General features: G+C 45.4%; 2 protein-coding genes and 1 long non-coding RNA gene across 36 annotated transcripts in view; 1 reads left to right on the top strand and 2 right to left on the bottom strand.

Moving 5' to 3' along the window:
- wnk1b (WNK lysine deficient protein kinase 1b) overlaps positions 1 to 10,008 on the bottom strand; it is a 94,351-nt gene extending 84,343 nt beyond the window's left edge. For all 28 annotated transcript variants that reach the window (XM_086147218.1, XM_086147224.1, XM_086147222.1 and 25 more), the window contains exons 1-2: positions 9,530 to 10,008; positions 5,445 to 7,026 (exon numbers count right to left, since the gene is read on the bottom strand). In XM_086147218.1, the coding sequence (XP_086003344.1) occupies positions 5,445 to 6,377 (933 nt within the window). In that variant the 5' untranslated portion in view covers positions 6,378 to 7,026; positions 9,530 to 10,008. The remainder of the gene's footprint in view (positions 1 to 5,444; positions 7,027 to 9,529) is intronic.
- A 634-nt stretch (positions 10,009 to 10,642) lies between these two features.
- On the bottom strand, positions 10,643 to 22,177 carry LOC147234315 (uncharacterized). Of its 3 annotated transcripts, none has more exons than XR_015106110.1 (4): positions 21,828 to 22,177; positions 18,563 to 18,646; positions 18,013 to 18,306; positions 10,643 to 10,889 (listed from the first exon to the last, which is right to left on the bottom strand). It is a non-coding gene; the product is annotated as an uncharacterized LOC147234315 (long non-coding RNA). The 3 variants fall into 3 exon arrangements; XR_015106111.1 differs by lacking the exon at positions 21,828 to 22,177 and adding an exon at positions 20,539 to 20,788; XR_015106109.1 differs by lacking the exon at positions 21,828 to 22,177 and adding an exon at positions 19,480 to 19,638.
- Positions 22,178 to 24,838: 2,661 nt separating this feature from the next.
- Positions 24,839 to 26,031, top strand: part of LOC147234313 (ninjurin-2-like) — a 34,232-nt gene continuing 33,039 nt past the window's right edge. The window contains exon 1 of one of the 5 annotated variants that reach the window (XM_086147267.1): positions 24,839 to 25,424. In XM_086147267.1, coding sequence (XP_086003393.1) covers positions 25,329 to 25,424 — 96 coding nt within the window. In that variant the 5' untranslated portion in view covers positions 24,839 to 25,328. The remainder of the gene's footprint in view (positions 25,425 to 26,031) is intronic. The other 4 variants (XM_086147266.1, XM_086147263.1, XM_086147265.1 and 1 more) reach the window with 4 other exon arrangements.

The raw sequence follows: 26,031 nt of genomic DNA, 5'->3' as shown, positions 1-26,031 counted from the left end.
CCCCCGCCCGGCTCCCACCGCCTCCAAAAGAAAAGATCCTAACTTGAAATTTTATTTCCGCACCAATTGAGTTTTATTCCTGATGGGTTTCTCCGTTGATTGATTTTTTTTTAATTTTTTTTTATTAAAGAAAAAAAAGATGGGTTTCTCCATTGATTTATTTTATTTTATTTTTTTTTATTAAAGAAAAAAAAGATGGGTTTCTCCATTGATTTATTTTATTTATTTTTTTATTATTAAAAAAAAAAGTAGGTTTCTCCATTGATTTGTTTTTTTTTCTTATTAAAGAAAAAAAAGATGGGTTGCTCCATTGATTTATTTTTTTTTCTTATTAAAGAAAAAAAAATGGGTTTCTCCATTGATTTATTTTATTTATTTTTTTATTATTAAAAAGAAAAATTAGTTTCTCCATTGATTTATTTATTTTTTTTTTTATTAAAGAAAAAAAGATGGGTTTCTCCATTGATTGATAATAAAAAAAAAAATAAAAAAAATAAAAAAAAGAAATAAAAGAAAAAAAATCTCCCCTGCAGTAGATTGACTCACTGGTGCAAAAAAAGGAGATCATCCAGATGAATTTGTCCGGTTTTGCCAAACCAGGAAATCCCCCCGGCGGCTCCCTCCGGTTCATCCACCCATCACGTCTTTCCTACAGCCTCACTCGTCAGCGGCATTAATCTGGTCTTTTGATATCGCTGGCGACAGCGGCTTCATTTCACAAATAGCATCACAATAGCATCAGCGCTACCCAGCTAGGATTAGCAATGTTTTCTTTGACTAAATGAAAAGCTTTACTTATAAACACCTCCATTGTTTCTATTTCAGACGATGACAGAGGAGCTAAAGCGCCCAACCTGTCAATCATCCGACCGGCGCGCCAGGAAATGCCTGACAAAGTTGAACCGACGATGAAGAGGAACTTTCAATCCGTCCATTGTCTAGTCCGGACCTGTCGCCGGTCGAGCACGTGAAGGGACGAACGAACCTCCAGCATGGAGGGAAACCGGAGAACCAGTGGAGAACATGGAGACTCCGCACAGCCTGCTAGGCTACGAGGCTAACAACTGATACCAACTAGCGCAAAAACACAACAACAACGCGGCCATTTGGTCGATTCCCGTTCCCAACTCACGAGATGTACGAACCGAGCAGGACAGCGAGCAGAAGAAATGGTAGATGTTCTGGCTGAGATGGTTGGAGCTGCCTGGCAGGAGGTCTTCAGCTGCGGTTGCCAACCGTTTTTGTACCAGGGACTCGTTTTATGCGGGAAAATGTTTTGGCGCAGGGGTTAACACGGCAATTACACTTTATATTGGGCAATTACAACCATTTTGCACTATCATAAAAAAAATAATAAATAAAAATAAAGTTTTGAGGGTTTCCTAGCTTCATTAGCTGGCCGTTCACCACAAATAACGCAGTGTTACCTACATATCACCTGTTGCAATGAACCCATAACTAATGTAGGAATCTTGATATACAGTATACCCTTGTTTTTCACGTGGTTAAATTCCAAAAAGAACCCGTGATAGGCAAAATCCGTGAAGTAGAAATCTTTATCTGTTTTTTTTTTTATTATTATACAATTAAATACTCTATTATACATCGCTGCTGTCGTCCTTATGTTTTTTTCTTCCTTCTTTATGGAACGAACGGAAGATTCATTCATTCCGTAATGCTGACCTACAGCCGCATAGCTTTTACCTTCCCTTAGCATGTCCAGAAGTTTAACTTTATCTGCGATAGATAGCATCTTCCGCTGCCTTTTGGGCCCTTTTGTTGCTCCAGAGCGTTTTGTCAACATTATGGGTTTTAGAAAAACTGGAAATTGCGAGAGAATTTGCACGTACGTCATGTAAATTTGGCAAGCTGCTTTACGTACGCGTACATATTAAACTGCGACGTTATTGACGCACAGGTAGAGAAGAAGCGGAGTGACTCTTTAGCCAATCAGAATGCAGAACACAATGCACCATGCAAATCCGTGAAGTAGCGAAACCGTGAAAAGTAAAGCGCGTTATAGCGAGGGATCGCTGTATTCTTTTTAAATGCAGCTTTTTTTTCGCCGGCAGTCTGCGACGCTTCTGCCGCCTCATCGTTCGCCGATTTCCTCCCGAAAAAGCGTCTTTTGTTTCTGGCTGGTTTTCTTTTCAAGGGCTAGCTCGTGGTAGCTGATGTCTGAAATGGCGCAACAGAGTTGAGGCGAAAGGTTTTTCGAAATAAGAATGAAAATATTGTTTGGGAGAGCGAGAACGATTTTCTTTGCAGACCGATACCGAATGATCCAGGCGTTGGGGACCCCTGGTCTAGAGGAGGACCAAAGAGAAGATTTAGGGACGTAATGAGGGTATGAAGTTAGCTGGTGTTGAAATGAGCGAAGATCTTCCACAGCCGTGTCTTCCTTTCTGCGGGCCAAACGCGTACATATGTAGGGGAAATACCAGGATTACCGCCGAGCTCGTCATTCCACGGATAGAACTCAGTCGGCGCCGGCATCCGATGCCCTTACGTAACACCAGAGGGTCTGTGTAATGGAGCATTACATTACATTAATCCCCGTGACATCCAACGCAAACTGGAATCAATTAAAGCAACTGATATGACAGCGAGCAAGCGGCTGGCGTTCCAGTCACGCACGCGCAAAAAAAAAAAAAAAAATGGATCTGACACCGTAACCTGACCTGAGAATGACCCGCTAGATGAACGGACCCGTCGTGACATGTTGGCTTTCCTCTCTGAGAACCAGGAGAGGCTGAGCGGTGGACGGAGCGAGGCTCGGCGGGAGCTCGCCGTTTGTTTTCCTATAAACAAAGCGCCGTTTCCTTGACGCGGGGCATCAGGCGAAGCTGATTTTAGCTCCCGGGATTCGCGGAGGACTCGAGGAGAATCTTGTGATGGAGATGACAGAAGCAAAACAACCACACGCTCCGAAACAGCATAATCACACTCTGTGATTCGGACAAAAAAAGAAGAGGAGAAGAGCTTTGTCTGGTTCTCGTCGAGGACAGAAACATCTCAGGTGACGCATCGGGGACGGCGCGTCACGCCGCTGCACTTCGATACCGAGCGTTTCCGACGGATCCTGAAGAACTCGCTGTCGGCGAGCCCTTCGCTACCATTTCCTGTTGTTCCGCAGCTTCTAATTGCTCCTCTGGTAAGTGTTTCTTCGGCGCGAGCGGTTCCACGTGAGCCCATGTCAACAATTTCCTCCCTCGCTAAAGCCTCGGCTCGAACCGCTGGGATCATATGACCTGCCGCGACCGCAGCTCTACATCTACGGACGTTTCTTTGCCTCCTTGTCAACACGACAAGCTGCGAAAGCTACTTTTCGGCCTTCACGTCCAACCCCTGCAGGACAACGCGTCAAGCTAATGCTAGCCTGCGCCGCTACATCCCGGCTAAGCACCTTTGCATTAACATCTAAACGGGTGTACTTGCATTCCCTCATGTCCAAGTGATTATTTTGACGATCCATATTTGACAACTCCAAGCTGTAGAAACTTGGATGCTTATCGGATTTAATGCATACGAGGTGATGTGTATTTGTGTAGCCTAAGGATATCAACACCCTATATCAAGGTGTGTCTAACTATCAGACAGATTCTTATCCTCAGGAAAAATGTGCCGAAAAAAGAGATCTAACTGACTCCGAGAAGGCAAAAATTATAGAAAGTCTTGCACTCTTGAAATCTGTACGATATTGGGGCGTGGTCACAGAACCATCAACGTTTTGTTGCAAGAAACGTCCCGCGAAAAAAAGACGCAAATTAACCTCCAAAGATTTGAGAAGAATGAACCACGAAGCTAGCAGGAAGCCATTCTCCTCCAGCGCTGCCGTATTTATCCCACAACTACAACCTGCCCGGAGTGTCAAGAAGTGTTCGGTTCTCAGAGACAAGGCTGAGAAAGGCTGAAACCCGAGCGCCTCTCAACAAGACACATAAGTTGAAGCGTCAAGAATGGGCAAAGAAATATCTGACGACAGATTTTTCAAAGGTTTTGTGGACTGATGAGATGAGAGTGACTCTTGATGGACGGACCCGTGGTCTAAGCGCTAACGGCTACAGGTATTATTAAAGATGAGCAAGTTGGACTTTTTCGGGTTGAAATTGAACTCCAAATCAACTCTCAGACCTACTGCCAATTTTTAGAAGACACTTTTTTTCAAGCAGTGGAATCTTCAAGACCAGTCAAGGTCTTGACGATGAAACCCTAACAACGTGGCCCCCTTCATCACCGGACTTAAACCCTATTGAGAACTTTTGGGTTCTTCTTGATCAGATCGAGAAGCTGACTGAATGGAAGGCATGTGACTGTTATATTGGTATTGTTTTGGAAATTTCAAAAATGCTTTTGTTTGTGAATTTTGAGTTTGTTTATTATTCTCTCTTTAACAGGTGAAAATAAACAAGTGAGATGGGAAAACCTGTGTTTTTCATTTAGTTGCATATTAATCCTGTACATGAATAGTTGGCTAATAATGGTGTACAAAATTTCACTTGTACTACTTAAATATGCAGTTTTGAGGGTTTGTTGACATTTTGTATTGACCAAGAGCACTGTAGTTGTACAATAACAAAATTAATCCTCAAAAATACAACATTCCTTATAATGGTGCGGGCAGTTTACAACCAGCCAGAAAGCATCTCCGCGTTCTTGCAGATTCCATACCGAGAAGTGATGTCGGCAAAGAGGCCTCGTCTGCAACCTCGACTCTCTGACCTTTAAAATATTTACAGCGTTCTGCAGTGGCCTGTCTGCTCGGTGAATCCGCCTTGGATTTTGAGTCAAAAGGTGTCTCGTTGCCTACTCGTCGTGACAGAGGAGGGGGGGGCGAAACAAAAAAATCTTGAGAACTTCCTATCGCCGACTGATAGCATCGATTCTGTCTGACCCTCAGGTATGCTTCGACTTCCGGCTGCTGCCTGGAGGATCCGCTCACACACGTACGTCAAATATTTGCCGACTCCGGGCAGGTAATCCGCACGAGAGCGGCAAAGCGCAAAGGAAAGTCAAAAACTTCAGGGCCGAAAGGACAGCGAGCACAATTTCACAATTTTTTTACAAATGATTCTTATTCCTTGCGCGTGATGCAATATCACGGTATTAGAAGCGATTCTGCCTCCACGTTTACCAATTTTCCAAACAGGTTTCTAATGGACTTCCACAAACCAGTTATGAAAGCGGCGCTTCACCGAGCGACGGCTTTGTCACGGTGGTTCACGGCAGCTCGGACGATGTAAGAAGGGTTAAACATCATTCACGAGAAGCAATTGCGCACAACCAGGTAAAGCAGCTCATCGTCATTTCTCTCGGTACTTTTGAATTCATTGTAACCGGACGCAGCACAAAGAGGGACATGAAAAACCAGGGACCCGCAGCCGGGAACCAACGGACTTGATGAACCGCGAGGGTGACGGAGGAGGTCGAGTGTTTGGACGTACCTGCAGCTCGCACCAAGCCACTTCCACCGTCGTCTCCGTGTCCAGTCCCTTGTAGACCGTCTTGAAGGACCCTCGTCCGATCTCGATGTCGAATTTCAAGAAGCGTCCGTCGGGCGAAGTGCCGACCGCCTTGGTCTCCACTTCCTCGATGTCCTCCTGCACTCGTTTCTCCGCCTCTCTCTGCTCCGCTCTTGCTTTCGCTAACTCTATCTCCCGCTCCTTCTCCTCCGTCGGGCTACCGACGCTATCGACGTGCTCTATTACTTTCCTATCTTTAGCTTCCTCCTGTGCGTCCCCTCGTTTGGGACTACATGTCAGATCGGGTCGCTTCTCCGCCCCTTTGTCGGAAACCTCCGATGCGGTCAGCCTGGGCTCTTTGACCGCCCGGTCTACGCTGTAATCAACGCCGCTACCGGCGGTAGCTACACGTGGGTTGCCGTCCACCCCTAGATCCCCCTCTGCAGCTTGTATTTGCCCCTGCGCGAGCGCGCCGCCGCCCTCTAAGCCAGGCTGAGGGGCGGCGGCGCATTGCAAATACGGCCCTCGGAGAGCCTCCCGGCTGCCGGCGTCCCGGCCTCCCGGTCCGGGCCGAGAGGCCTGGTGAGGAAACAGAGCGGGAAGCCCCTCGCAGTCTGGAGGAGAGGCGAGTATCACGGCCGCCTTGCTGGGCAGGTCCAAGGCCGTGGCGTTGGAGTCGGAGATGACGCTCCGGCGGAAGAAACGGTGCTCGGCCGTTTTGGAGTCTCGATCCATCGTGTGGCGTCTACGTCTAACCTCCGGCTGCCCGTCCAGTTTCTCCACTACATGCGAGTCTGAACTGGCTGAGCCGTTCACATTCTTGTGGGGGGTCTGAGGAGATGGACAGGGGGAGACCGACGGAGGAGGGGGGGCCATGAATTTCACCACTTTGCCTTGGTTATTGCTTTCCGACATTCCTCCCGCAGGCAAACGCGACAAGAGGAATTCCGTACGACAAAAAGGGAACTCCACGTAAGCCACCGTATGTCAAAGCCGTAAAAAGGGGACAAAAAAAAAAAAAAAAACTCAACCTCCGAAGCGTCTTCTCCGACGGAAATCTTGAAAAAATAAACAGATCGGGGTCTGACGGATGGGACGTTCGAGTCAATGGAAGGTGGAAATCCGGGTCACGTAGTCCCGTCGGACGATGTTTCTACGCCTTCTAGAGATATCAACGTTTCCCACAGTTCCTATAAGGCCCTTCCGCGCAGGGGAGCGGGCGGCCCCGGGAAAGAGGGCGGGGCTTTCTTTTAAAGATCGGGGAGGAAGAGGACGGAAGGCCGCCGCGGGAGGGGGGTTGCGAGCGCTCGGATGAGGCGACACCCGTCAAATCAACACCCAAATCCATCCTGCTGCCATCCAGAGAGCAACCGACTAGACATGGAAAAGCTAAAGCCGTGACCTCGCAGAGCCCGATTGGAGGAAATACGACGGACTAAAGCTCCGCTCGAAGGGTCGGGGGAGTCCGGGGTCCACTCTGCTCACCGAAGGCGGGACTCCCGAGGGGTCGCCGGGGCTGGTTCGGCCGAGCCCGACCCGGCTCTGTTGGCTGTCGTCCTTGTGACTGGAAATGACACAAACAAACAAAAAAAAGGAAGTGAGAGGCCGGATGAAAAAGGTATTTGCATCATCTCGCTCATAAAAGCCGCCATCCACTTCCTCCTGCCGCCATACGCAGCGGAACAACCTCCCATTGCCTCCAATAAGACCAGAAAAGATTAGATAATCCCTCATCGGCCTGATCACAGGGAGGCGGCGGATCAAACCCGTAGAACGAGCGGCTGGATCTTCACTCCGTGAAGGCTAGATGTGGAAACGGCGAGAAAAGAGGAAGGACGCCGCCGTCGAACGATTCCCCGAAACCAGAAATACAGCGGCAGACCGTCTTTGCGGGTTCCTTTGGTCGTCTTAGCTTCGCCCGGGAAGTCGGCCTGGGGACTTTCACCCGGTCCACCACGGGGCATTAAACTTTGATTGATCTGCTGATATTCCATTAACGGATCGCTTTGCGATTGGCTGCCGCTACCGAGTAGTAGCCGCGACAAAAGCGATCGAGATAATGATTGACAGAGTAACGCGCCTCCTTCAAGATCCTTTATGGATCCTTTCCCAGGTTTGCGATCGACGACCGTCTGAGGTCACGCCTTCAGCGCTGCCGCTCAACAGGCCGGAACGCGTCTCCGTTTACGTTGCGTAATCTTATAATGACTTATAATGACATAATGACTATGCAGATGAAAATATCTTGTAGTCAGATCCCTGCCGTGGAGATTTTCGACCCCCTTCGCCGCCGGAGCGGCTGGTAAAACACTCGAGCTGTCAGATACGCTAACGTTTTAGCGCCATTTGGCTGCTGATCAGTGGGATGAGTGACGGGTGGGATGAACGTCGGCCAAACGTTGCAGCTCGGGAGCACGGGAGTCCTGGCTTTACGCTAAAGAAAAAAAAACAAAAACGCATCCAAACAGTTTACTTGGTTCTGCGGAGGCTGAATATTCCGACGCTGTTATAAAGACGCAAATCCATCAGTACATTTAGGCACAAAAACAACCCATGACTGCACTCATGGCTCCGGTTTCATCAGCGAACATGTGAGCTTGTGTTGAGTCAGGCACAATCTTTCATTCCCGCATCCCACCCGAAATTTCTCCCCCGCTCTACTGCCCCCGCCGCCACCCCCGCCACCCCGCCTGAATTGCCCCGGTGAAGTTAACGCGGTGGAGTGATGCAGCGGCGCGGGCCTAATTGCTCCACGTTCCAAATTTAGCCCCAAAGTCGCCGCGGTCTTGCTAACCCCGAGGTCGGAACGCTCTCCGGCAGTTTAAAAGCTTAAGAGGTCAACCGGAGCGGCAACAAGGAGAAACACTTTGCTAGGAAAAAAAATATAAATTAAAAAATGAAAAGTTGGGGAAGGTTTAAAAACGGCGGGTACAACGGCGTTACGTAACGTCCTACATATAACTCCCATTCTGTTTCCATAGAGGCACCGGCTCATAACACAGACGCGTGATTCCGGAGATTACTCAGAGCCTTTTCACACTTGTTTAAGGAAAAGAAAAACAACCTCTGTGTATCCCGGGCCTCTTCCATGTGGACGAGGTGGGATTTCTGCAGGGGTGAAGAGCTTTAGATCGAGCTAACAGCCGTTACGATTTGAAATCATCCGACTTTTGGGTGCCGGGTGTCGGAGACTCCCGCTCAGGTGTGGAGCCCCGGGACCGTCAATTAGATGATAAAAAGCCGCGATGACTTGATGTCAGCTTCGGAGGCGGCTCAGACCGATGACGTTACCGGCGTTGTAAACGAACCCTGGAACAGGGCGCGACAGGTAGGGCCAGCTCAGCGCTTCACGGGTTTGAAAACGCCCTCCTCGCAGCTGATTTAGGAGACGGGCCTCGGGATCCCAACGGCGGCTGGGGGGGTGTTGCTAAGACGAGACGCGATCCCTTGGAGCCTTCGGCGGAGGACGACCCCTGGCAGAACTGAAGTGTAATATTTGCACGTGGGGGTGGGACTGCAAAACAAGTCATGACGCTCGTCTGGTTTTGTTCGTCGGCTGCACGGGTTGAAGTTTGAAGAGCTCCGTGCAGGCCAGGCCGGTCCTCCGCGGACAGAAATACCACGCATAAATATTCAAGAGCGGGCCACGAGTTCCTGCTCGAAGCGTGATATCCACAGGAAGGAGTGAGAAGGCGGTGGAAATGTGAAGTGTTAGTTTGTCACGCGTTTTATTTTGTTTGAAGATCACTGTGTTGAGAGGGGGGGGGGGGGGGGAATCAACCTGTTTTAAATTTAACATTTGTTTGTCTCCCTCTCTATTTGTCAATTTCAGACGAAATCCGTTTGTTTTTCCAGAGTTTCTTTGAGGTGAAATCAAAATAAAACAGAAATGCATTGAGGAGAAGAGCAGAAACAAAGTGAAGGGGGTGGAGGTGTCTCTGCAGCCTGTTGAGGAACTCCGGCGGTTTTTCTGCAAACTCTTCAAACTATTCTGAGAAATCGCTTGAAAAAAAAAAATGCAACAAAAATAGTGAATAAAAAATGGAGAAAAACGCCAAAACAGTTACCTCTTACATCTGTGTGCGCCGGCGCCGTGGAGGTGCGAAGGGGGAGAAAGTAGATGGGGGAAGCCGGTGGCCCCTCCGCGGGGGGCCCGCCTGAGTCAGGCCCGCGGCCGGTCCCCCCGCGGCGGGAGGGAGGCGGGGAGGAGGGACGGTCCCGCCGGCGGAGCTCGGGCAGCGGTACGAGCGGGGCGGCGCGGCCGGCCGACGGGCTCCCCTCGGCGGGCGCGGGTCCTCCGGCGCTCCGCTCCCCCCAGCCCTCCCGGCTCCGGCAACCGCGACTACAACGACGCGGCGGCGGCGGCGGCGGTGTCCGCTCTGCGATGCCGTGTCCGCGAACACATCCACGTCCCGTCCGCCGATGCGTTTTCCGACGGGCCGTTCGGGGTTCGGTAGATCCGCGGGTGTCGGTTTCCCCGGTAGGAGCCACGGGACGACGGCGGCGGCGGCGGCGGCGGCTCCGGTCGGCTCTCCGGCGATGACTCGACAAGACGACGGCTGGGCTCTCTCACAGAGGTGCCGCGTCAAGCTAGCCGTACTGAAGCCGCTCCATAAACCGGATCCGACACTTTGACTTTCAAAATAAAAGTCCGCCGTAGCGCAGTTGTGGTTTGGCGTGTGTGTGTGTGTGTGTGTATGAGATTAAATGAATTTTTGTGTGCTCATTAGACATTTCCGACGAGGTTTACTTAAAATCAAATTGTTTATTTTGTTTTTTATTTCATTATTTGACGCGATTGCCCCTACATTGCGCTGTTTATTTTATCTTACTGCGTGTTTCCAGCGCTTCCCTTTACGAAAATTTCTCTACTTTATTCAAGAGATTTTAAATCGGTCTTCTCGTACCCGAAAAAAGCCCGTTTTGAACCGGGTTGTCTATTCAGACGAGGCGGGACGTCGTCACGAAAACTTTTATTTTGTTGGATTTTACCGGAAGTTCCGCGCTGTGTTTTGGTGGCATTGACAACGGCGGCGGGCGGACGACACATGTTCTTCCTCATGGTTTATTTTGTATCTCATTCATAAACATCTTTGACCAACGCGCACGCGTGCTTGTGTATGTGTGTGTGTATATGTGTGTATGATTGTTACCAACACAAAGAAGCGGCGACGACGGTGTTTATACATTTCACGGTTTTATTTAAAGGGTCTAAACAACACTGACTCCTTGCAGCCCTTTGCAAGAACAGGAAACGGTTTGCAGAAGCTCTGCAGCGTGAAGGACCCTGCAGGGGGCCGGAATCTTCCACAGGGACATGAATTTAAGCTCCGCACCTTAAATCCCCCTTTAAGACTCAAAATCCAAGCGGCTACAAAGAGTCAAACGCCCGGGCCGGTCCCACGGCTGCAGCCACAGGAGATGACCCTGCAGGGCAGAGAGGAGGAGGTGGAGATAATAAATCACCAAAGAGGCAGTGGAGGAACTTTTTTGGAGTTTAACTCACACCTGGGATAAATAATTATTTACAACAAACAGTTCAAGTGGGAGCTTATTCGCTTCGTGGCCACAGATGGTTTCGTCCTCGTAATGTTTATTCCAGAAAATCCCTCTAAAATAAGAAACGCGTGTGTGTGCGTTTTCTTTTTTAGCACCTGGCAACCCTGCAAAAAGATAATCTCCCAGAAAAGTAAACAATGGACAAATGCCAGGAGGAGAAACCCCAGCGGGAAACATCACCCATACAACTCCTTCACGGAATTCCTGCCCGTATCTGCAGAAATACATGTCTTATCGCCATTTCCTCTCATAAAAGCGGGGCCGATGCGGTCTGCAATGCCGCCGTGCAATCGGCAAACACCTCCGGAACGATGGAGCTCTGCAAAGATGGGCCTCCGAACCCACCGCTCTCGCCAAAGAAAACAAAAAAAACAAAAAAAAAAAAAGCCAGGTGAAACTGGGTCACGGACGCGTGGCATCGGGGCTTCACTTGACCGCCGGGCGTTTGCAGCACAACAAGCCGGTCTGTGTGAGCGGGGGAGGAAAACCAAGTCTGGGTCCTGATTCCTGACCTGGGCGTGTTTGCTGTGTGTGTGTGTGTGTGTGTGTGTGTGACTGTATCAGAATTTCTTTAATTGGCCAAATGTGCAATGCACACAGTTCGGTATGACAGCGTCCTGTTAGGATGAGAGAATAAGTTGTAGAAATGTAATCTTAGCAATAAGTAGCAATAGCTAACCAAAGTTGTGCTTCTGGAAATCCGCAGCAGATCCTGGGCTTCCCGACGCCCCTCATCACGAACGGGCGAGTGTTCGATCCGTCTTGAATGGAGCTGAGAACGACCTTCGGACGCGCAAACAGACAAAGCATAGCATAGTAGCATGGTGGCAGTCGTTGGCGCTATGCTTTTTTGTGCTTTTTTTCAGTAGGTTAGCCTCATTACGGCTCCCAAAATGGTCGAAGGTGTCAGTGACAGTGGGGTTAAGAAGAATCACAGTGAATCTGAAGAAGGAAATAAAAGCAAAACATCTCGCCAAGCCCTAAGACGCGGCTAAGTCGGCCTTCTGTACAATCCTGGAGAGCAAAGATGCGCTAAAGACGGCTGTCGTGGCGACGATGTTAGCAAAGAAAAAGGTCTCAAGTGTTGGTAGAAGTACAAAAGTGATTTCTAGTTTGGAATTATGAAGGACAACTGGCTGGAGATAGCATTAGTGTTAGCATTAGCGACTTAAGTCAACCTTAAGTACGATCCCCGAGAGCAAAGATGCGCTAAAGACAGCTGACGTGGCAACGACGTTAGCAAAAGAAAGGTCTCAAATCTTTGTAGAAGTACAAAAGTGATTGTTAGTTTGGAATAATGAAGGACAACTAGCCGGAGATAGCATTAGCGTTTGCATTAGCAAGGGGAATCAGCTTTTGCTGATTTAGTGAAGTAAAAGTACTGTTGAGAAGAGAAAGAAAAGTAGAAACGCAGTGCTATTCAAGGCTAGCTTTACTTCCTCTCTGTGTTTTTGCAACATATAAGCCCATAACGCTCTCCAAAGAGTGCAGTTTGTTTTTCAATCCCGAAAACGGATCGATGGGGTCAAAGGACGGATGACCTTCGTAAGTTTCTACCGCGCACGATGTCAGTTGGAAACCGAGACGACAACGAGAAAGGCACGTCTTTGGCGTGGAATCAGTGCCGTCGCATGCAAAGCGACTCTCCGAAGCAACAAGTAGAAATACAAATAAAGCTCATTTCCCTGGAAACACAGCTTTTGTGATATATTTACTCGTTAAAAATCCCCCAGCGGATGATTTCAAGTATTTGCAGCTCATTCCTCTTGGTTTTAGATGAAGATCTCATCTGTTCAGGCAAACAGTTCAGTCAAATACTCATGAAATCTGACATTATTCTTCTTAAAGTATTAATTTGTTCATTCATTAACAAACAAATAAATCCGAGTCGTGACTCCGATGCAGCTCTTCTGCAGCTCAGCGCTTCCAGGTGGAAAAAAAACCTGGAAAGCAGCGTGTTTGATATGAACGGCGGCGTGCAGGTTGTTACAAAATGACAGCAAGGCCATCCATCCGCACACACACACACACACACACCTTGACACACACACACTTTGACACACCCTCCTCTCAGAAAGCCGTAAAACCGCCCTTAACTGCAAATTACCCTGTCAGGATGAATGATTTATCTCCCTCCCTCCTTCCCTCTCTCTCTCTTTCTGCACATTTTAACCCCAAACACCTACAGAGTGCAGCCGAGGCGCAGCCGAGCCCTCAGGTAACTTCTCAGCTCAGCTTCCTCTTCACCCTCTTCGCCACATGGGTCAAACTAACGGCCCGCGGGCCAAAAGTGGCCCGTCGTATCATTTCCAGCGGCCAGCCAGAACATCTTAGAATGACTGATTGTCTCTTTCATATAAACTCAAAGAACTTCCTTTCATGCACACGCGCTGCAATATTTAACATGCAAATTCATGCATAATTCAGTATATTTATATCCCATATATACAGGAATGAATGAGTGAATTATTATACAATGCTGCGGATGTTTTTTTTTTTTTTATTGTATTACGTACAAATAAAAATGATAATACCGTAATTTCCAGGCGATAAGCGGCGACTTTTTTCACTTCAACAACGATAATATTTGGATTATTTTGGAGCGTCACGCCACTAAAACATTTATCCTCGTCACCGATGAAATGATCGGGAAATTGTGAGTCCGTTCAACTCCGACACCGAAAAAGACCATTTTGACGGTTTTAGTGCGCAGGAGGAAGCTAAAGATAGCGACCGGCTAGCCGGTGCAGCTAATATTGAAGTAAATATTGAGGTGATTACGAAGTAAGTACGGTAGTAGGAATTTCAAAAGTGGAATTGTGAAAAATGTTGGTGGTTTTTGTTTTTATTCACTTGGATTGCAAGGATTTACAGGACTGTCTAAGAAAATTAGAATATTGTGATAAAGTTCTTTATCTTCTGTAATGCAAGTACAAAAACAAGAATGTCATACATTCTGGATTCATTACATATCAACTGAAATATTGCAAGCCATTTATTATTTTAATATTGCTGATTATGGCTTACATCGTAAGAAAACTCAAAATACTAGAATATCATGAAAAAGTTTTGTTTTTTTTAATTGCATAACTTAATGTAAACATCATGTTTGTACATCAATGCAAATGTGAGATTTTGGATTCGATTGAGTCACAAATGAATTCATTGATTGGTGGAATAATGTGGGTTTCTTAACGTGACAATATCAGAATCCGAATCTGAATACTTTATTGAAATTGCTTTTTGTCGAAAGCAGCTCCTGCTACAGAGTCAAGTGGAGAAGAATCAAAATGGAATAAAATAGCGAATGATAAAAGTAAAATAAAAAGAACAGTAAAGATCAAAAGTAAAAATAAAGTTATGTAACAATATATAAAAATATATGTAATGTGTGTATTTTCAAGTACATGTATATATTACATGTAGTCATTTTGTGTAGAACTAGGCGTAAATTAAATTATTTACCGCGGATACGGAGGATATAAAAGGATTTATGACATAACAGAGCAACTAGTAAACATCTTTTTTTTTCTTTTACATCTATGCAAATGCGTACGTAACATTTTGGATTTGAATGACTCATAAATTCAGAGTTATTAGAGGAGTTACATTAATTTTACATTACATTTAGATCGATTTCTACTGATGCTGCCCTCGGTGGAAATGAGTTTGACCGCCCCGCTCCTCGATTTCAGGATTTCCTGAGAAAAATATCAACACTGGACGACAAGAGCGTTTAATCCAGAATCGCACATCGGCCGGGGAAAAGCTGAAATGGTGTTTCTGCAGAACGGATGGAGGGATGGATGATGAATGAGACGGAACAAAGGGTTCTGAGTCCTGCAAAGGTGAATATTTTCCAGTCACAGACGGACCTGAGAGACGTATCTTTACGATAAAATATGCATCCGAGCGCTGATATTTTGGGTGAAAAAAAAAAAAAAACGAAGCTGATTTTGACGGGCGAGCCTTCGGCGGCGAACTCAAAGCGACCTTTCCCCGCTCACGTCCGAGGGAGGAAACCTTCTTCTGAAACCGTCTCGCCGTTCAAATATCCCAAATGTTGTTTTATTCGTGTCGGGCGTCGCCGATGGAACGGAGACGTCTTTGGCGCAAATGTTTTAAAAACAATGTTTGGTCCCTAATCTGCTGGATTCCTGTCATTCCTTGGCATTTGAGAAGGTGGAGGGGAGACCTTTAAAAAAAACACGTTCTCCTCATTTTTCACCACGGAGGCGACGATATAAAAATACGTGCCGGCTCTTGGTCGTCATCTTCGCCGATATTCACCCCCCCGGCGTCAGACACCCTATAGAGTCGGCCTTTTTTATTTCGGGAAACGCCCGACGTGTGTGTGGGAGATCGTAAAACTGCCTTTGTGATGGTTTTCCACGAGGGAGAAGGATGTTATGTGACGTCTCCGAAGCCCGGACACATGTCTTTAAGTCTATTTTGGGAGCGGGGTTGTGTTCAGTCACAGGGCTCGGCTTGCCTTGCCGTGAATCCCACTACCTTTTCTTGGAAAGAGCCGACCCGCGCACCTCTGCGTTTAAAAACATTTCAAATACGCCGCGTACCCCGACTCGCGGGAATAACTTTTTTCAGTGACGGACACGTGAAAATCCTGAATCCTGAGGCTGAGCGGTTTGTTTTGTTTTGCCTGTAAATCCCGAATTTGCCGATTCTCCCCCCCCCGTGACCTTCCCTGACCTCGATTTTGACTTATTTCCACATTCATTCTCTCCGCAGTCGCTTCCTCTTACGCACAGTCGACTATTTAAATTTGATGAACATCTGTTCCTTTAATAACTCGGGTGAGCTACAACATGACTGAAAGTGGATACCATAAGTGTTTGGGGGATGTGAAATCATTTATGTAAATCCACCAAGACTTCTCAGCAGAGTTTAGTGAGGCGGGGGACGCTTCTCCGCTCAACATGATTATGACTGTCAGTAACTGTGGAAATGTGTGTGTGTGTTGGATAACTTTGTGTCGCAACAGTGTTCCTTTCACTTCCCTTCCTGTGTACCAGAATGTGTGCATCCCTCTTTTTTCAGATGGTATTTAGAGAGAAAATGAGAAATGATGCACAGGCTTCCCATCCTGATTAAACTGCTTCAAGCAAGACTTAATCTGCCGTCAATGCGGCTGGAAATATGTGATTTTAATATAATATGAAATTTAAGTCAGTCAATATGAAATGAATTTAAAGACACGCCTTGAAAAAGGAAGACTCGCTTAAAAATTATGATTTTTATCACATTTGTAGAGTGCGGATCACATGCAGTACCAACTTTTACCAGAGGGTGTCGCTGTTTCCAACTCATACAAGTGTCTATTTTGATGGTTTTAATGCTATTTATTTTCACTTTTACTCAGTTTACCCTTTTTTTTTCCTCCCGGTCTTGGCCCTATACGTGAACTCAAACCCTGGCCAAAGAAAATATTCATCTTCGCATCCCCTCCTCCTCGCACCAGGCTGAATTAGAGGCAATTAACGCAAATCAGCCGTCTCTCCCAGCGGGGCAGGGGGAGGTTAAATATGACATGGTGCTTTTCGCTGAGTTGTAATTGTGAGAAGGAAATGCCTTGGAGGACTGGAGGCCAGACACATTTCATTTAACAAAGCTTGATTAGAGACGGGGGAGAAAAGATGGAAAGCCCTCAGTCTGGGATATACATACTGCTCAAAAAATAAAGGCGACACTCCAACAACACAATGTAACAGCAAGTCAATCTCACTTGTGTGAAATCAAAGTGTCCACTTAGGAAGCAACACCCATTCATTTGGACTCGTTTTAAGGACATTGCAACCACGCTGGATCAGCCCGGAGTGTGTTTTTACACTTTCAGTTGGAGTGTGACTCCAAATCCAGACCTCCATGGGTTCATACATTTAATTTCCATTGATTATTGTTGTGCGATTTCATTGTCATCAGGTATTTCATAAGAATATTTCATTCATTCCAATGTAGGATGTGTTATTTTAGGCAAAACTGTTCTCAGTTCTACTACCTCGGTGGTGGATCAAACTTCCGGAAGCAACAAGACTAGCATCATCTCTCTCAACCTTCAAGAAACAGGTGAAAACTTTTCTCTTTCAGGACTTTTTACAGCGCTGATGCTTGAGCTGCCCCAGATCAGGTTAGGCACCAAGCTAGGCTATGCAGTGTGTGTGTGTGTGTGTGTGTACGTATGTGTGCGTTTTTGTCTTAAAAAAAAAAAAAAACTGCTAGTGAGGAATTAAGTGACCTATAAAGAATATAGTATAATGTGTATCTTGTTATGAGGTTTTGTAAGAATGTGTGTGACTCTGTTAAAGAACCTGTTCTAATAAATGTTCAAAAAAAAAACAAAAAAAAAAAAAAACTAACCCAAGCTTACTGTTCTGTATATTTCCTGTGCATCTTGTATTTGCAAGTGTTATTTGCAGTGCTTATGTCCTCTATTGTAAGTCGCTTTGGAGAAAAGCGTCTGCCAAATGTAATGTAATGTAATTTTAGTGTTCCCTATATATATATATATATATACACTGCTCAAAAAAATAAAGGGAACACTTAAAAAACACATCCTAGATCTAAATGAATGAAATATTCTTATGAAATACCTTGCTCTTTCCACAGTTGAATGTGCTGACAACAAAATCACACAAAAATGATCAATGGAAATCAATTGTATCAACCCATGGAGGTCTGGATTAGGAATCACACTCAAAATTAAAGTGTAAAAACAAACTCCAGGCTGATCCAACGTGATGTAATGTCCTTAAAACAAGTCAAAATGAATCTGTGTTGCTTCCTGAGTGGACACTATGATTTCACACAAGTGTGATTGACTTGGAGTTACATTGTGTTGTTCAAGTGTTCCCTTTATTTTTTTGAGCAGTATATATATATATAGGAACTGAATGGAAACTATTTGATAAAACAAAAGGAACATGCATTTGCATTCATCCCGTCTTTGTGTTTCATGTGCTAGTTTGTCACTTGCATCAGGGTTGTCGGGTTTGGACGCTCCTGGCGGGCGCGTGGCTCTTCCTCCCACGTCGATCTGGCTCGTCTTCGGCGGCGACGCTCCAAAGCCAGGAACGTTCTTTCTGCTCCTTCGTCTCGGGTGCAGCCGCGTTTCGGGTCCGAGGCATTTATGCGTGACGTCTTCGGAACAGCCGCCGCTAGCTTGAACCGTCGTAGAAGAGAAGAATCTGACCCCGTGTGTGAAAACGGCGAGGAGGTCACGGGTGGTCGGAGAAGGTGTGTCCTGAGAACCGCAGGCCCGGAACGTTCACTAGATGGAGAGTATGCTTGTAATCGAATTGTGCAACCCTCTGCGGTTTGCTTAAAACACACTTGTGTGTCCCGTTTTTTTTTTCTCTGTGTAAACAACATGTCACCGCCGGGTCCCGCTCGCTGACATTCGCCAGTCTTTCATTTACTTGTAATTCTGCGATCGCTCCTGCAGAACTGGCTTTTTAAGCCGTTCTAAAAACAGTGCGGTGTAGAGTTACATTTGCGTGGCGTGTGAACACGGGGGTCTTGAGTACCTCGGAGCCGATTGGACGCTGCAGATGACTCCGCCAACGATGTCCTTGTCCTTATCCGTATCTCTCCAAACGACGCTCCGTCACCTGCAGATAGAAGAGCGGTGTGAAATTCCAAAAGGTTCAGCCCGACGGTAGCGCGACGTCCGGACACACAAACGTTTAGCGGGACGTATTTTACTCGCGATCGTCACGAGGATGGATTTCCTCGGTAACGGCGTCTTTGTTTGGTGTGGCGGTGCAGCTTTTGCACATCGTACTGGATCTAAAGTTCTAAAATAAGGGTCGAGATAAACCTTAAAACTGCTGAAATGTGTCTCTGCAGTCGTCATTTCTACTAAGTGGTGAATTTAATGGTGATAAGTCAAGTTGGATTTTATTTCTGCAGCGACACAAATTTATCTGCCATTCCTCCCGTGCAGGGCAGGTTTACGATAAGATAAGATAAGATAAGATAAGATAAGATAAGATAAGATAAGATAAGATAAGATATGATAAGATAAAGTTTATTGATTCCCATGAGGGATATTCTTTTGTCACATGAATATACTGTAATTTCTGGATGATAAGCTACGACTTTTTTCAGGTACACAGCGATGCGGCTAATATATGGACTTTGGGTGGGGGACGCTAACAAGCTTCACGACGCTAAAACATTTCTCCGACACCGAAGAAGACGACTTTGACGGTTTTAGCGCGCAGGAGGAAGCCCGAGATAGCGATCGGCTAGCCGGTGCGGCTTATATTGAGGTGCGCCTAATAGTCCAGAAATTACAGTAAATATAGAGCAACCATTAGAAAATAGCAAAGACATCCACAAATAAATAGTCAGCAGAGAGAACAACAACAACAACAACAACATTAAGGGTTAAGAATGGACAACAGAAGGGCAGAAAAAAACAGACAGGTGATCTACAGACCGGAGTTGAGGGTTGGAAGGGACGAATGATCTACCACGAGTACCGGCAGCGCTGATGGTTTCATGGTTCTCGCTGAAATGCTAAAATATTAGCTTTGATACTCATAAAAGCAATAAAAATGGCGGCTGCTTGGCGAGAAGCTGCGACAGATTGAGCCGAGCTCTGGGAACCTGTGACACCAGAGAAGATACGCGCTCGCTATCAGGAGTGCGGACAGGATAGGAAGTGTGGGAGGAATAATAAAGTGCATAACCAAGGGGCTCGGCCATCTTGACACTGCGGCTCCGAGTGGCTTGGGAAAATAAATGATAAATATTTAATTGAAGAGTATTTCATTTGTGTTAATTCCATTTTTTAACTTTTAGTTCTAAGTTGAAAGATTATTGTGATCTTGAAATATTAAATAAAATCATATTTATTATTTTTCGCCGAACAAAGTAACGTCACTGGTAAAGTCCCAATTTGCAGATGCTGAGCGCAGAAGTCCCATAAACCAGGTAAAATAGATATTTATGAAGATATTTTGCAAATATTTTTTTTTTTATTGTTTACTGACACAGTGATTTTTTTCCCGATTTATTTTTAAAATTCAGGTCAAGGCTCCGCTACACGCTCCGAAAGCCCAAAGCTCAAAATGAGTTCATTACATAAATAAAATTTAATTTTCTCCGTAATACTTTGTGAATTTCAGAAGCAACACACTACACACTTGTTTATACAAAGTGTAAAGGTAATAAAAAGCAATATACACAGTGGTACCTTTATTTTAGACGTCAAAAACTAATTGCGGCTCCCGGTGTTTTCTTTTCCGAGGAAACTGGGTCCAAATGGCTCTTCGGGTGTTACGGGTTGCCGACCCCTGGGCTAGGCTAACGCTAACTCTCTTCAAACAGAAGGTTTTGAGTCTATTCTTTAAAAAAGAGAGGATCACATCACATGTGGAGGGCTGGAAACCCCACCAGGATCAAACCTGGATCATGAAAACATACCTGAAAAGTAGGTACCTGCCCAAACACACACACACACACACACACACACACGAGTGTCTGGTTAACGTACACGGCTATCAGCTGGTGTCGGTCCACCTGCGTCAGCGTCCAGGTGGAGCTTTCTGAGGATAATAGCAGAGGCCGGGGGAGGAGAGCCGTCAGTAAATATCAGCTGTAGGTCCTCGTCAATGTGGTGACATCAACTTCTGCATGTGTGTGTGTGTGTGTGTGTGTGTGTGTGTGAACATCTTCATAAAGAAAACTGTTACAGGATAAAGCCTCTTTTATTGTTAGCAGAATGAGAGCCCGGCACTGTCTCACCCGTGTGTGTGTGTGTGTGTGTGTGTGTGTGTGAGAGAAGGTTTGCACCGCTTGGTACGAGAGGGTTGAAGTCGTGTCTTTGTGCAGCGTTCACCGTGTGACGGAGGAGACAAAGGGGATCGTGTTCGTCTCCGTCACCGGCGGCGTACGACCGATCACATGTTCCAATCCCGCATGGTTTGGAAACCGGTTCGGCCGTGAAAAGACACCCAATTTCCGTTCAGTTTTTTTGGGGCGCGTGCATCTAGACAAAATCCAGAACCGGATTTGAAGTTTTTTTTTTTTTTGCAACATCGAAGGTTTCGGACGGCGTCGTGCTTCTGAACACACACGCCGCGCATCACGCGGAATCTGACACAATACGCGACGTCTCCGCCGTCCGCGGCGGACAATTGCTGATGTCACAACTGCGGTCGCAAGGTTGTGTGGTCGCTCTTTCCATGTAGAGAAGGTCCACCCATTCAAGATGATCTACAGAAACCCAGAGACAGAGGAGTGAGGGTTGGGAAGTGCTAACAGCTACATGCTAATAGCTGAAATGATACAAATAAAAGCTTTTAAAAACAGTTTTTACCCCAGAGCTCTTAAACCTCACATACAGTACAGTGCAATAATTTTTTTTAAATTTTTTTTCCTTTTTTTCTTTCCACATATTTATCCATTTACTCTTCCAGATGTCATTTATATATATTTTAAAATATTTTTTCTGTCTTATATCTCAGAGACGAGGCTATGGTTGTATTACTGTGGTGCTGTGTTTTTGAGTCTATCTCTAATGACAATAAAAAGTCTTGAATTCTTGAATTTAATATTCAGAAAAGAAAAGGTTGCAGCAGTTGCAGGAGTTTAAAGTGTCTCCCGCCCAAATGAAATCAGCTCGTGCAAAGAAACAGCCGAAATGAATCATCCTCCAAAAATGCTAATAAAAGCGATTTCTAATAAAGAGAGCGTTGAAGGTCTGGTGTGTGTTTGCTAACGCCTCAAATCCGTGAAATGCACAAGCGTTCCCTTTTTTTCCCCCTCGGCTCCAAACCGTACCTGCCGGCTCGTTCGCCCGGTCGCCGCGAAAACGACGTCTTCAAAAGCCAGCTTGCGATTTCCGCCGTCGGCGCCGTAAAGCCCTCTGATCCCGGCGAGGAGTGAAGACGTTAACCCCGCGGCTAAATCAGCACATGAGTCATGACGTGATGAATGCGCGGCCCTTGGATGTGCTTTTGTCAAAGACTAGGATTCCAAGAAACAAAGTTTGGTGCAACAAGCGGTGTCAGTTTCTTGCGGCGATTATAGAAAAACATTTTACGGGCTGACGCGTTTGTTTTCACCCTCTCATTTAGGGATTAGCCGCCGTCGCGGGATTAGCGCACGTCGAGCGCTCCGTTACGGTCCTCGTCAAAATCTCCAGTGGACGGCGGAGGCGCAATTCTGGAAAACCGCAAACACACAATATATCTCCAGGGACGGTGCGACACGTGATTTGGAGAGTTCCAGGAATCCGGTGAATAATAGAACAAAGAGGACAAAAAAAAAAACAAAAAACAAAACGAAAGAGCAGATGTTTTAAGTTTCACGCTCCGAAGAGGGGGAATACATCATCTCTCCGCAGAAACAGAGGCGGCGTCCCGAATGCACGCCGCGTAATAACATTATCTGTGTTTCGAGGAAAGAAAAGGACAAAAAAAAAGAATTTTTGGGGGTTGGAGAGGCTGCAAGAAGTGAACGCTCCAAAGTACCATCCTTCTCAAGGATGGAGTATCTCCTCCAGATCCTGTATTCTTTCACTCGTTCGTTCACTTTGCGTGCACGGAGGCGACATCTCATGTTTGGACCGTGGGAGGAAGCTGAGGAACCCCCGTGAAGAACGTGGAAACTCCAGAAAGGCCTCCGAGCAGGGAGCTTCTAGCTGGGAGCTGCAACGCCAAACCATTTTTTCTTTTTCTAATTATCATCCTCCATTGTTTTCTGTGATTTGGTTTACGGTTTGCAGAACGTGGACATTTCTATCAACAGTATACGTATCTATTTATTCATTTCTGAACCAGAGCCGCCGTCGCCGCCGCTGCTGCGCTCACTTTACGTAATGAGGCTCCCGTTGTTCCACCGATGAGGGATTATGGGATGGCGGTGGTTTATCTCATCACCGTTGACAACCAGCGTGCCTTCCAGAGATGCCTGCACATCTCCTAAATGAATGACAGGCGCAGGGAGGAAAAAACAAAACAGTCACGTAGATTGTTCTGAGCGTGTGTGTGTGTGTGTGTGTGTGTGTGTGTGTGTGTGCGCTCCCAAATATCTCTCATAGTTCACTATGAAGGTTCCATAGCAGGCTGTCGGTAAACCTTGACTTATGAGTGCAGCAACTTGGGAGTTTTCCTGGTTCCCAGCCGTCGCTCGGATGTTTTGCTTTGTGTCCCTGCACGAGAAGTGGCAAAAAAAAAAAAAAATCACGAAAAAAAAACATGAGCATTCGTTTGAGAAAAGGCGGGAGACAAAAAGGCAGGAGACAAAAAGGCGGGAGACATTTACTGACGGAGAGCTGCTTCACTCTGTCCATAAATGCACAAAGTGGAGTGAAGTTTCAGCATTAAGTGTGTAGCCTGTAAGCTAAGCTAAGGAGAAAGCAACAAATGACAAACTCCCTCAACCTCCTCCAATTTTCAAGATAAATTGAAAATTACATTTACATTCTAATTTGGGATCTATCTTATTTTTTTATACCTTATTTGTTACTTTGAAAAATATATTTTTCTCATTTAAAATCACATTAAAAAAACAAAGGGGGCTGGAAGGGATTACACACCGCCATTTTTGTCCCATTTTTAAAATCAATATTTTCAATGAAACCACTTTATTTCTTTATATTCTATTTCGTTATTTTTTTTATACCCTGTTTGTTATTTAAAAAATATATTTTTCTTTTTTTATAATCACATTACAAAAACGGGGGAAGGAGATGTAGAATGGATTGTTTATTTTATTTATTTATTTTAGCTTCTCTTTTTAATACACTATTTGTTACTTTTACTAAATTTTTCTCTTTTAAAATCGTATTTAAAAAACGGCAGGTGGTTATTTATTTTAGTTATTTACTTAGATTCTTTTTTTATTGTGTATTTCTTGATACAGTATTTGTTATTTTTTTAACTTATTTATTTAGATTCTTTTTTATTATGTATTTTTTCTGACACTATTTGTTACTTTTACCACATTTTTCTTATTTAAAATCACTTTGAAAAAACAGGGGGAGCTATTCATTTTAGTTATTTATTTATTTTTATTGTGTATTTTTTAATACGGTATTTGGTATTTTTAAGACTTTTTTTTTTTTAATTTAAAATCACATTAAAATAACAGGGGGAGCTATTTATTCTGCTTATTTATTTAGATACTTTTTTATTGTATATTTTTTAGTACAGTATGTTACTTTTATGACATATTTCTTATTTAACATGACATTATTCGACTTATTTATTTAGATACTTTTTTATTGTGTATTTTTTAATACAGTATTTGTTACTTTTACTACATTTTTCTTATTTAAAATCCCATTGAAAAAACAGGGGGAGCTATCTATTTTAGTTATTTATTTAGATTCTTTTTTATTGTGTATTTTTTTCAATACAGTATTTGGTATTTTTAAGACAATTTTTTTTTAATTTAAAATCACATTAAAATAATAGGGGGAGCTATTTATTCTACTTATTTATTTAGATACTTTTTTATTGTACATTTTTTAGTACAGTATGTTACTTTTACGACATATTTCTTATTTAAAAAAACATGACATTATTCGACTTATTTATTTAGATACTTTTTTATTGTGTATTTTTCAATACAGTATTTGTTACTTTTACGACATATTTCTTATTCAAAAAAAACATGACAAACTGGAACGGATTAAAAAGCATTTACATTTATTTTAATGGGGAAATTTCATTTGAAATACGAGCACGTTGGGTTGCAAGCTCAGACACGGAGCCAATTAAACTCCGAAGTTAAGGATTTTACCGTATTTCCCAGCCGGCATGTCTGGACACCAGACTCGCGGCTACATATCTTTAGTTTTTGCGGTGTTCCTGCCGCGTTCCGGGGTTCCCCTGCATTTCTAATCGCGAGCTTTTCTGACCTCCGTAACTCCACACGACTGCAGCCGGGGTGTTTTTGTTGAGCAAACAGCCGCAAATAGACTCGGGTTTGCGGCGAGCAAACAGAGTCCCACGCGCTCGCCGTCCGGAGACGCTTTTTGCTTTTGGTGTCGGGCCGCTTTTGCCGTTTTAATTAAAAACCGGACATTTGGGAGTTTGAGGGAAAGTAGTTGAGCGACAGGCGACAAAAAGGGGGGAGCGTGAAGACGGAGCTGAATGGGCTGTTTGTTTGTCCCTCCGCTGTCCACCCTGAGCTTGTACTTTTCTTTCACAAGGACCTCAGCCGTCGTCGCATTAGCATTTCCCCCCGCCGAGGTCGCAGCGCTCGGTGTGTGTGTGTGCACGCCCGTGTGTGTGAGTGTGTGTGAGCACTCGCCTGAACGCCACGGGCTTCATTATGCAGGGATTGGGTAAGACGGAGCGCGGGGAGCAGGGCCGAGACATCGACCTGACATCGCTGAGATCCACCATGCCAGCCAGCGGCCCTCTGCAGGTTAGTGGGAGACTCAAAGAGAGTGTGTGTGGGAAGTTAGTTTGTGTGTGTGTGTGTGTGTGTGTGTGTGTGTGTGTGCAAATGCAATGCGGGTTTATTTCCACCGACCCGTCCCTCCGGCTTCCCGGCCCTGCTTTCCCGCGGGCGACTCCCGAGTTGTCGTTCCCGTTCTGCTTTGCCGCCGAGCCGTGGAATGTCCGGCCTACGTGGCAGCGGGCGGATCAGAGGGCGGCGGCGCGGCTCGCCGAGTCAAGCCGGCCTCTGATATTCTATTCCGAGACGACGCCGCGTTACCGACATCCATCAAATATCAATTAGGACCCGAGCGCGAAGGCTAATAAATGTGGGACGGGTCAACAGTGAAGGTACTCACTGGTGCCGGGAAAAGAAGGGTTGCATCGCGGTTACTTTTGGTTGGATTAGCGCGTCTCGCTTCTGCACGAATCGCACTTCTGATGTGATGGTATCTTTTCCGGAACTATGAGATAGAAGACTATCTGCCAGAATGAAAGGAAAGGTGGAGGAGACAGTGGTGAGATGTTCTACAAACAGTGACAATGACCAAAAGAAAGGAGGCAGAGGTGGAGGTTGCGGAGATAAAGATGCA

The sequence above is a fragment of the Fistularia commersonii genome, chromosome 5 (assembly GCF_037954325.1).
Source record: "Fistularia commersonii isolate RoL2024-O1a breed Wild chromosome 5, RoL_Fcom_v1.0, whole genome shotgun sequence".
Lineage (NCBI taxonomy): Eukaryota > Metazoa > Chordata > Actinopteri > Syngnathiformes > Fistulariidae > Fistularia > Fistularia commersonii.
This window is presented reverse-complemented; position numbering and strand designations above follow the sequence as displayed.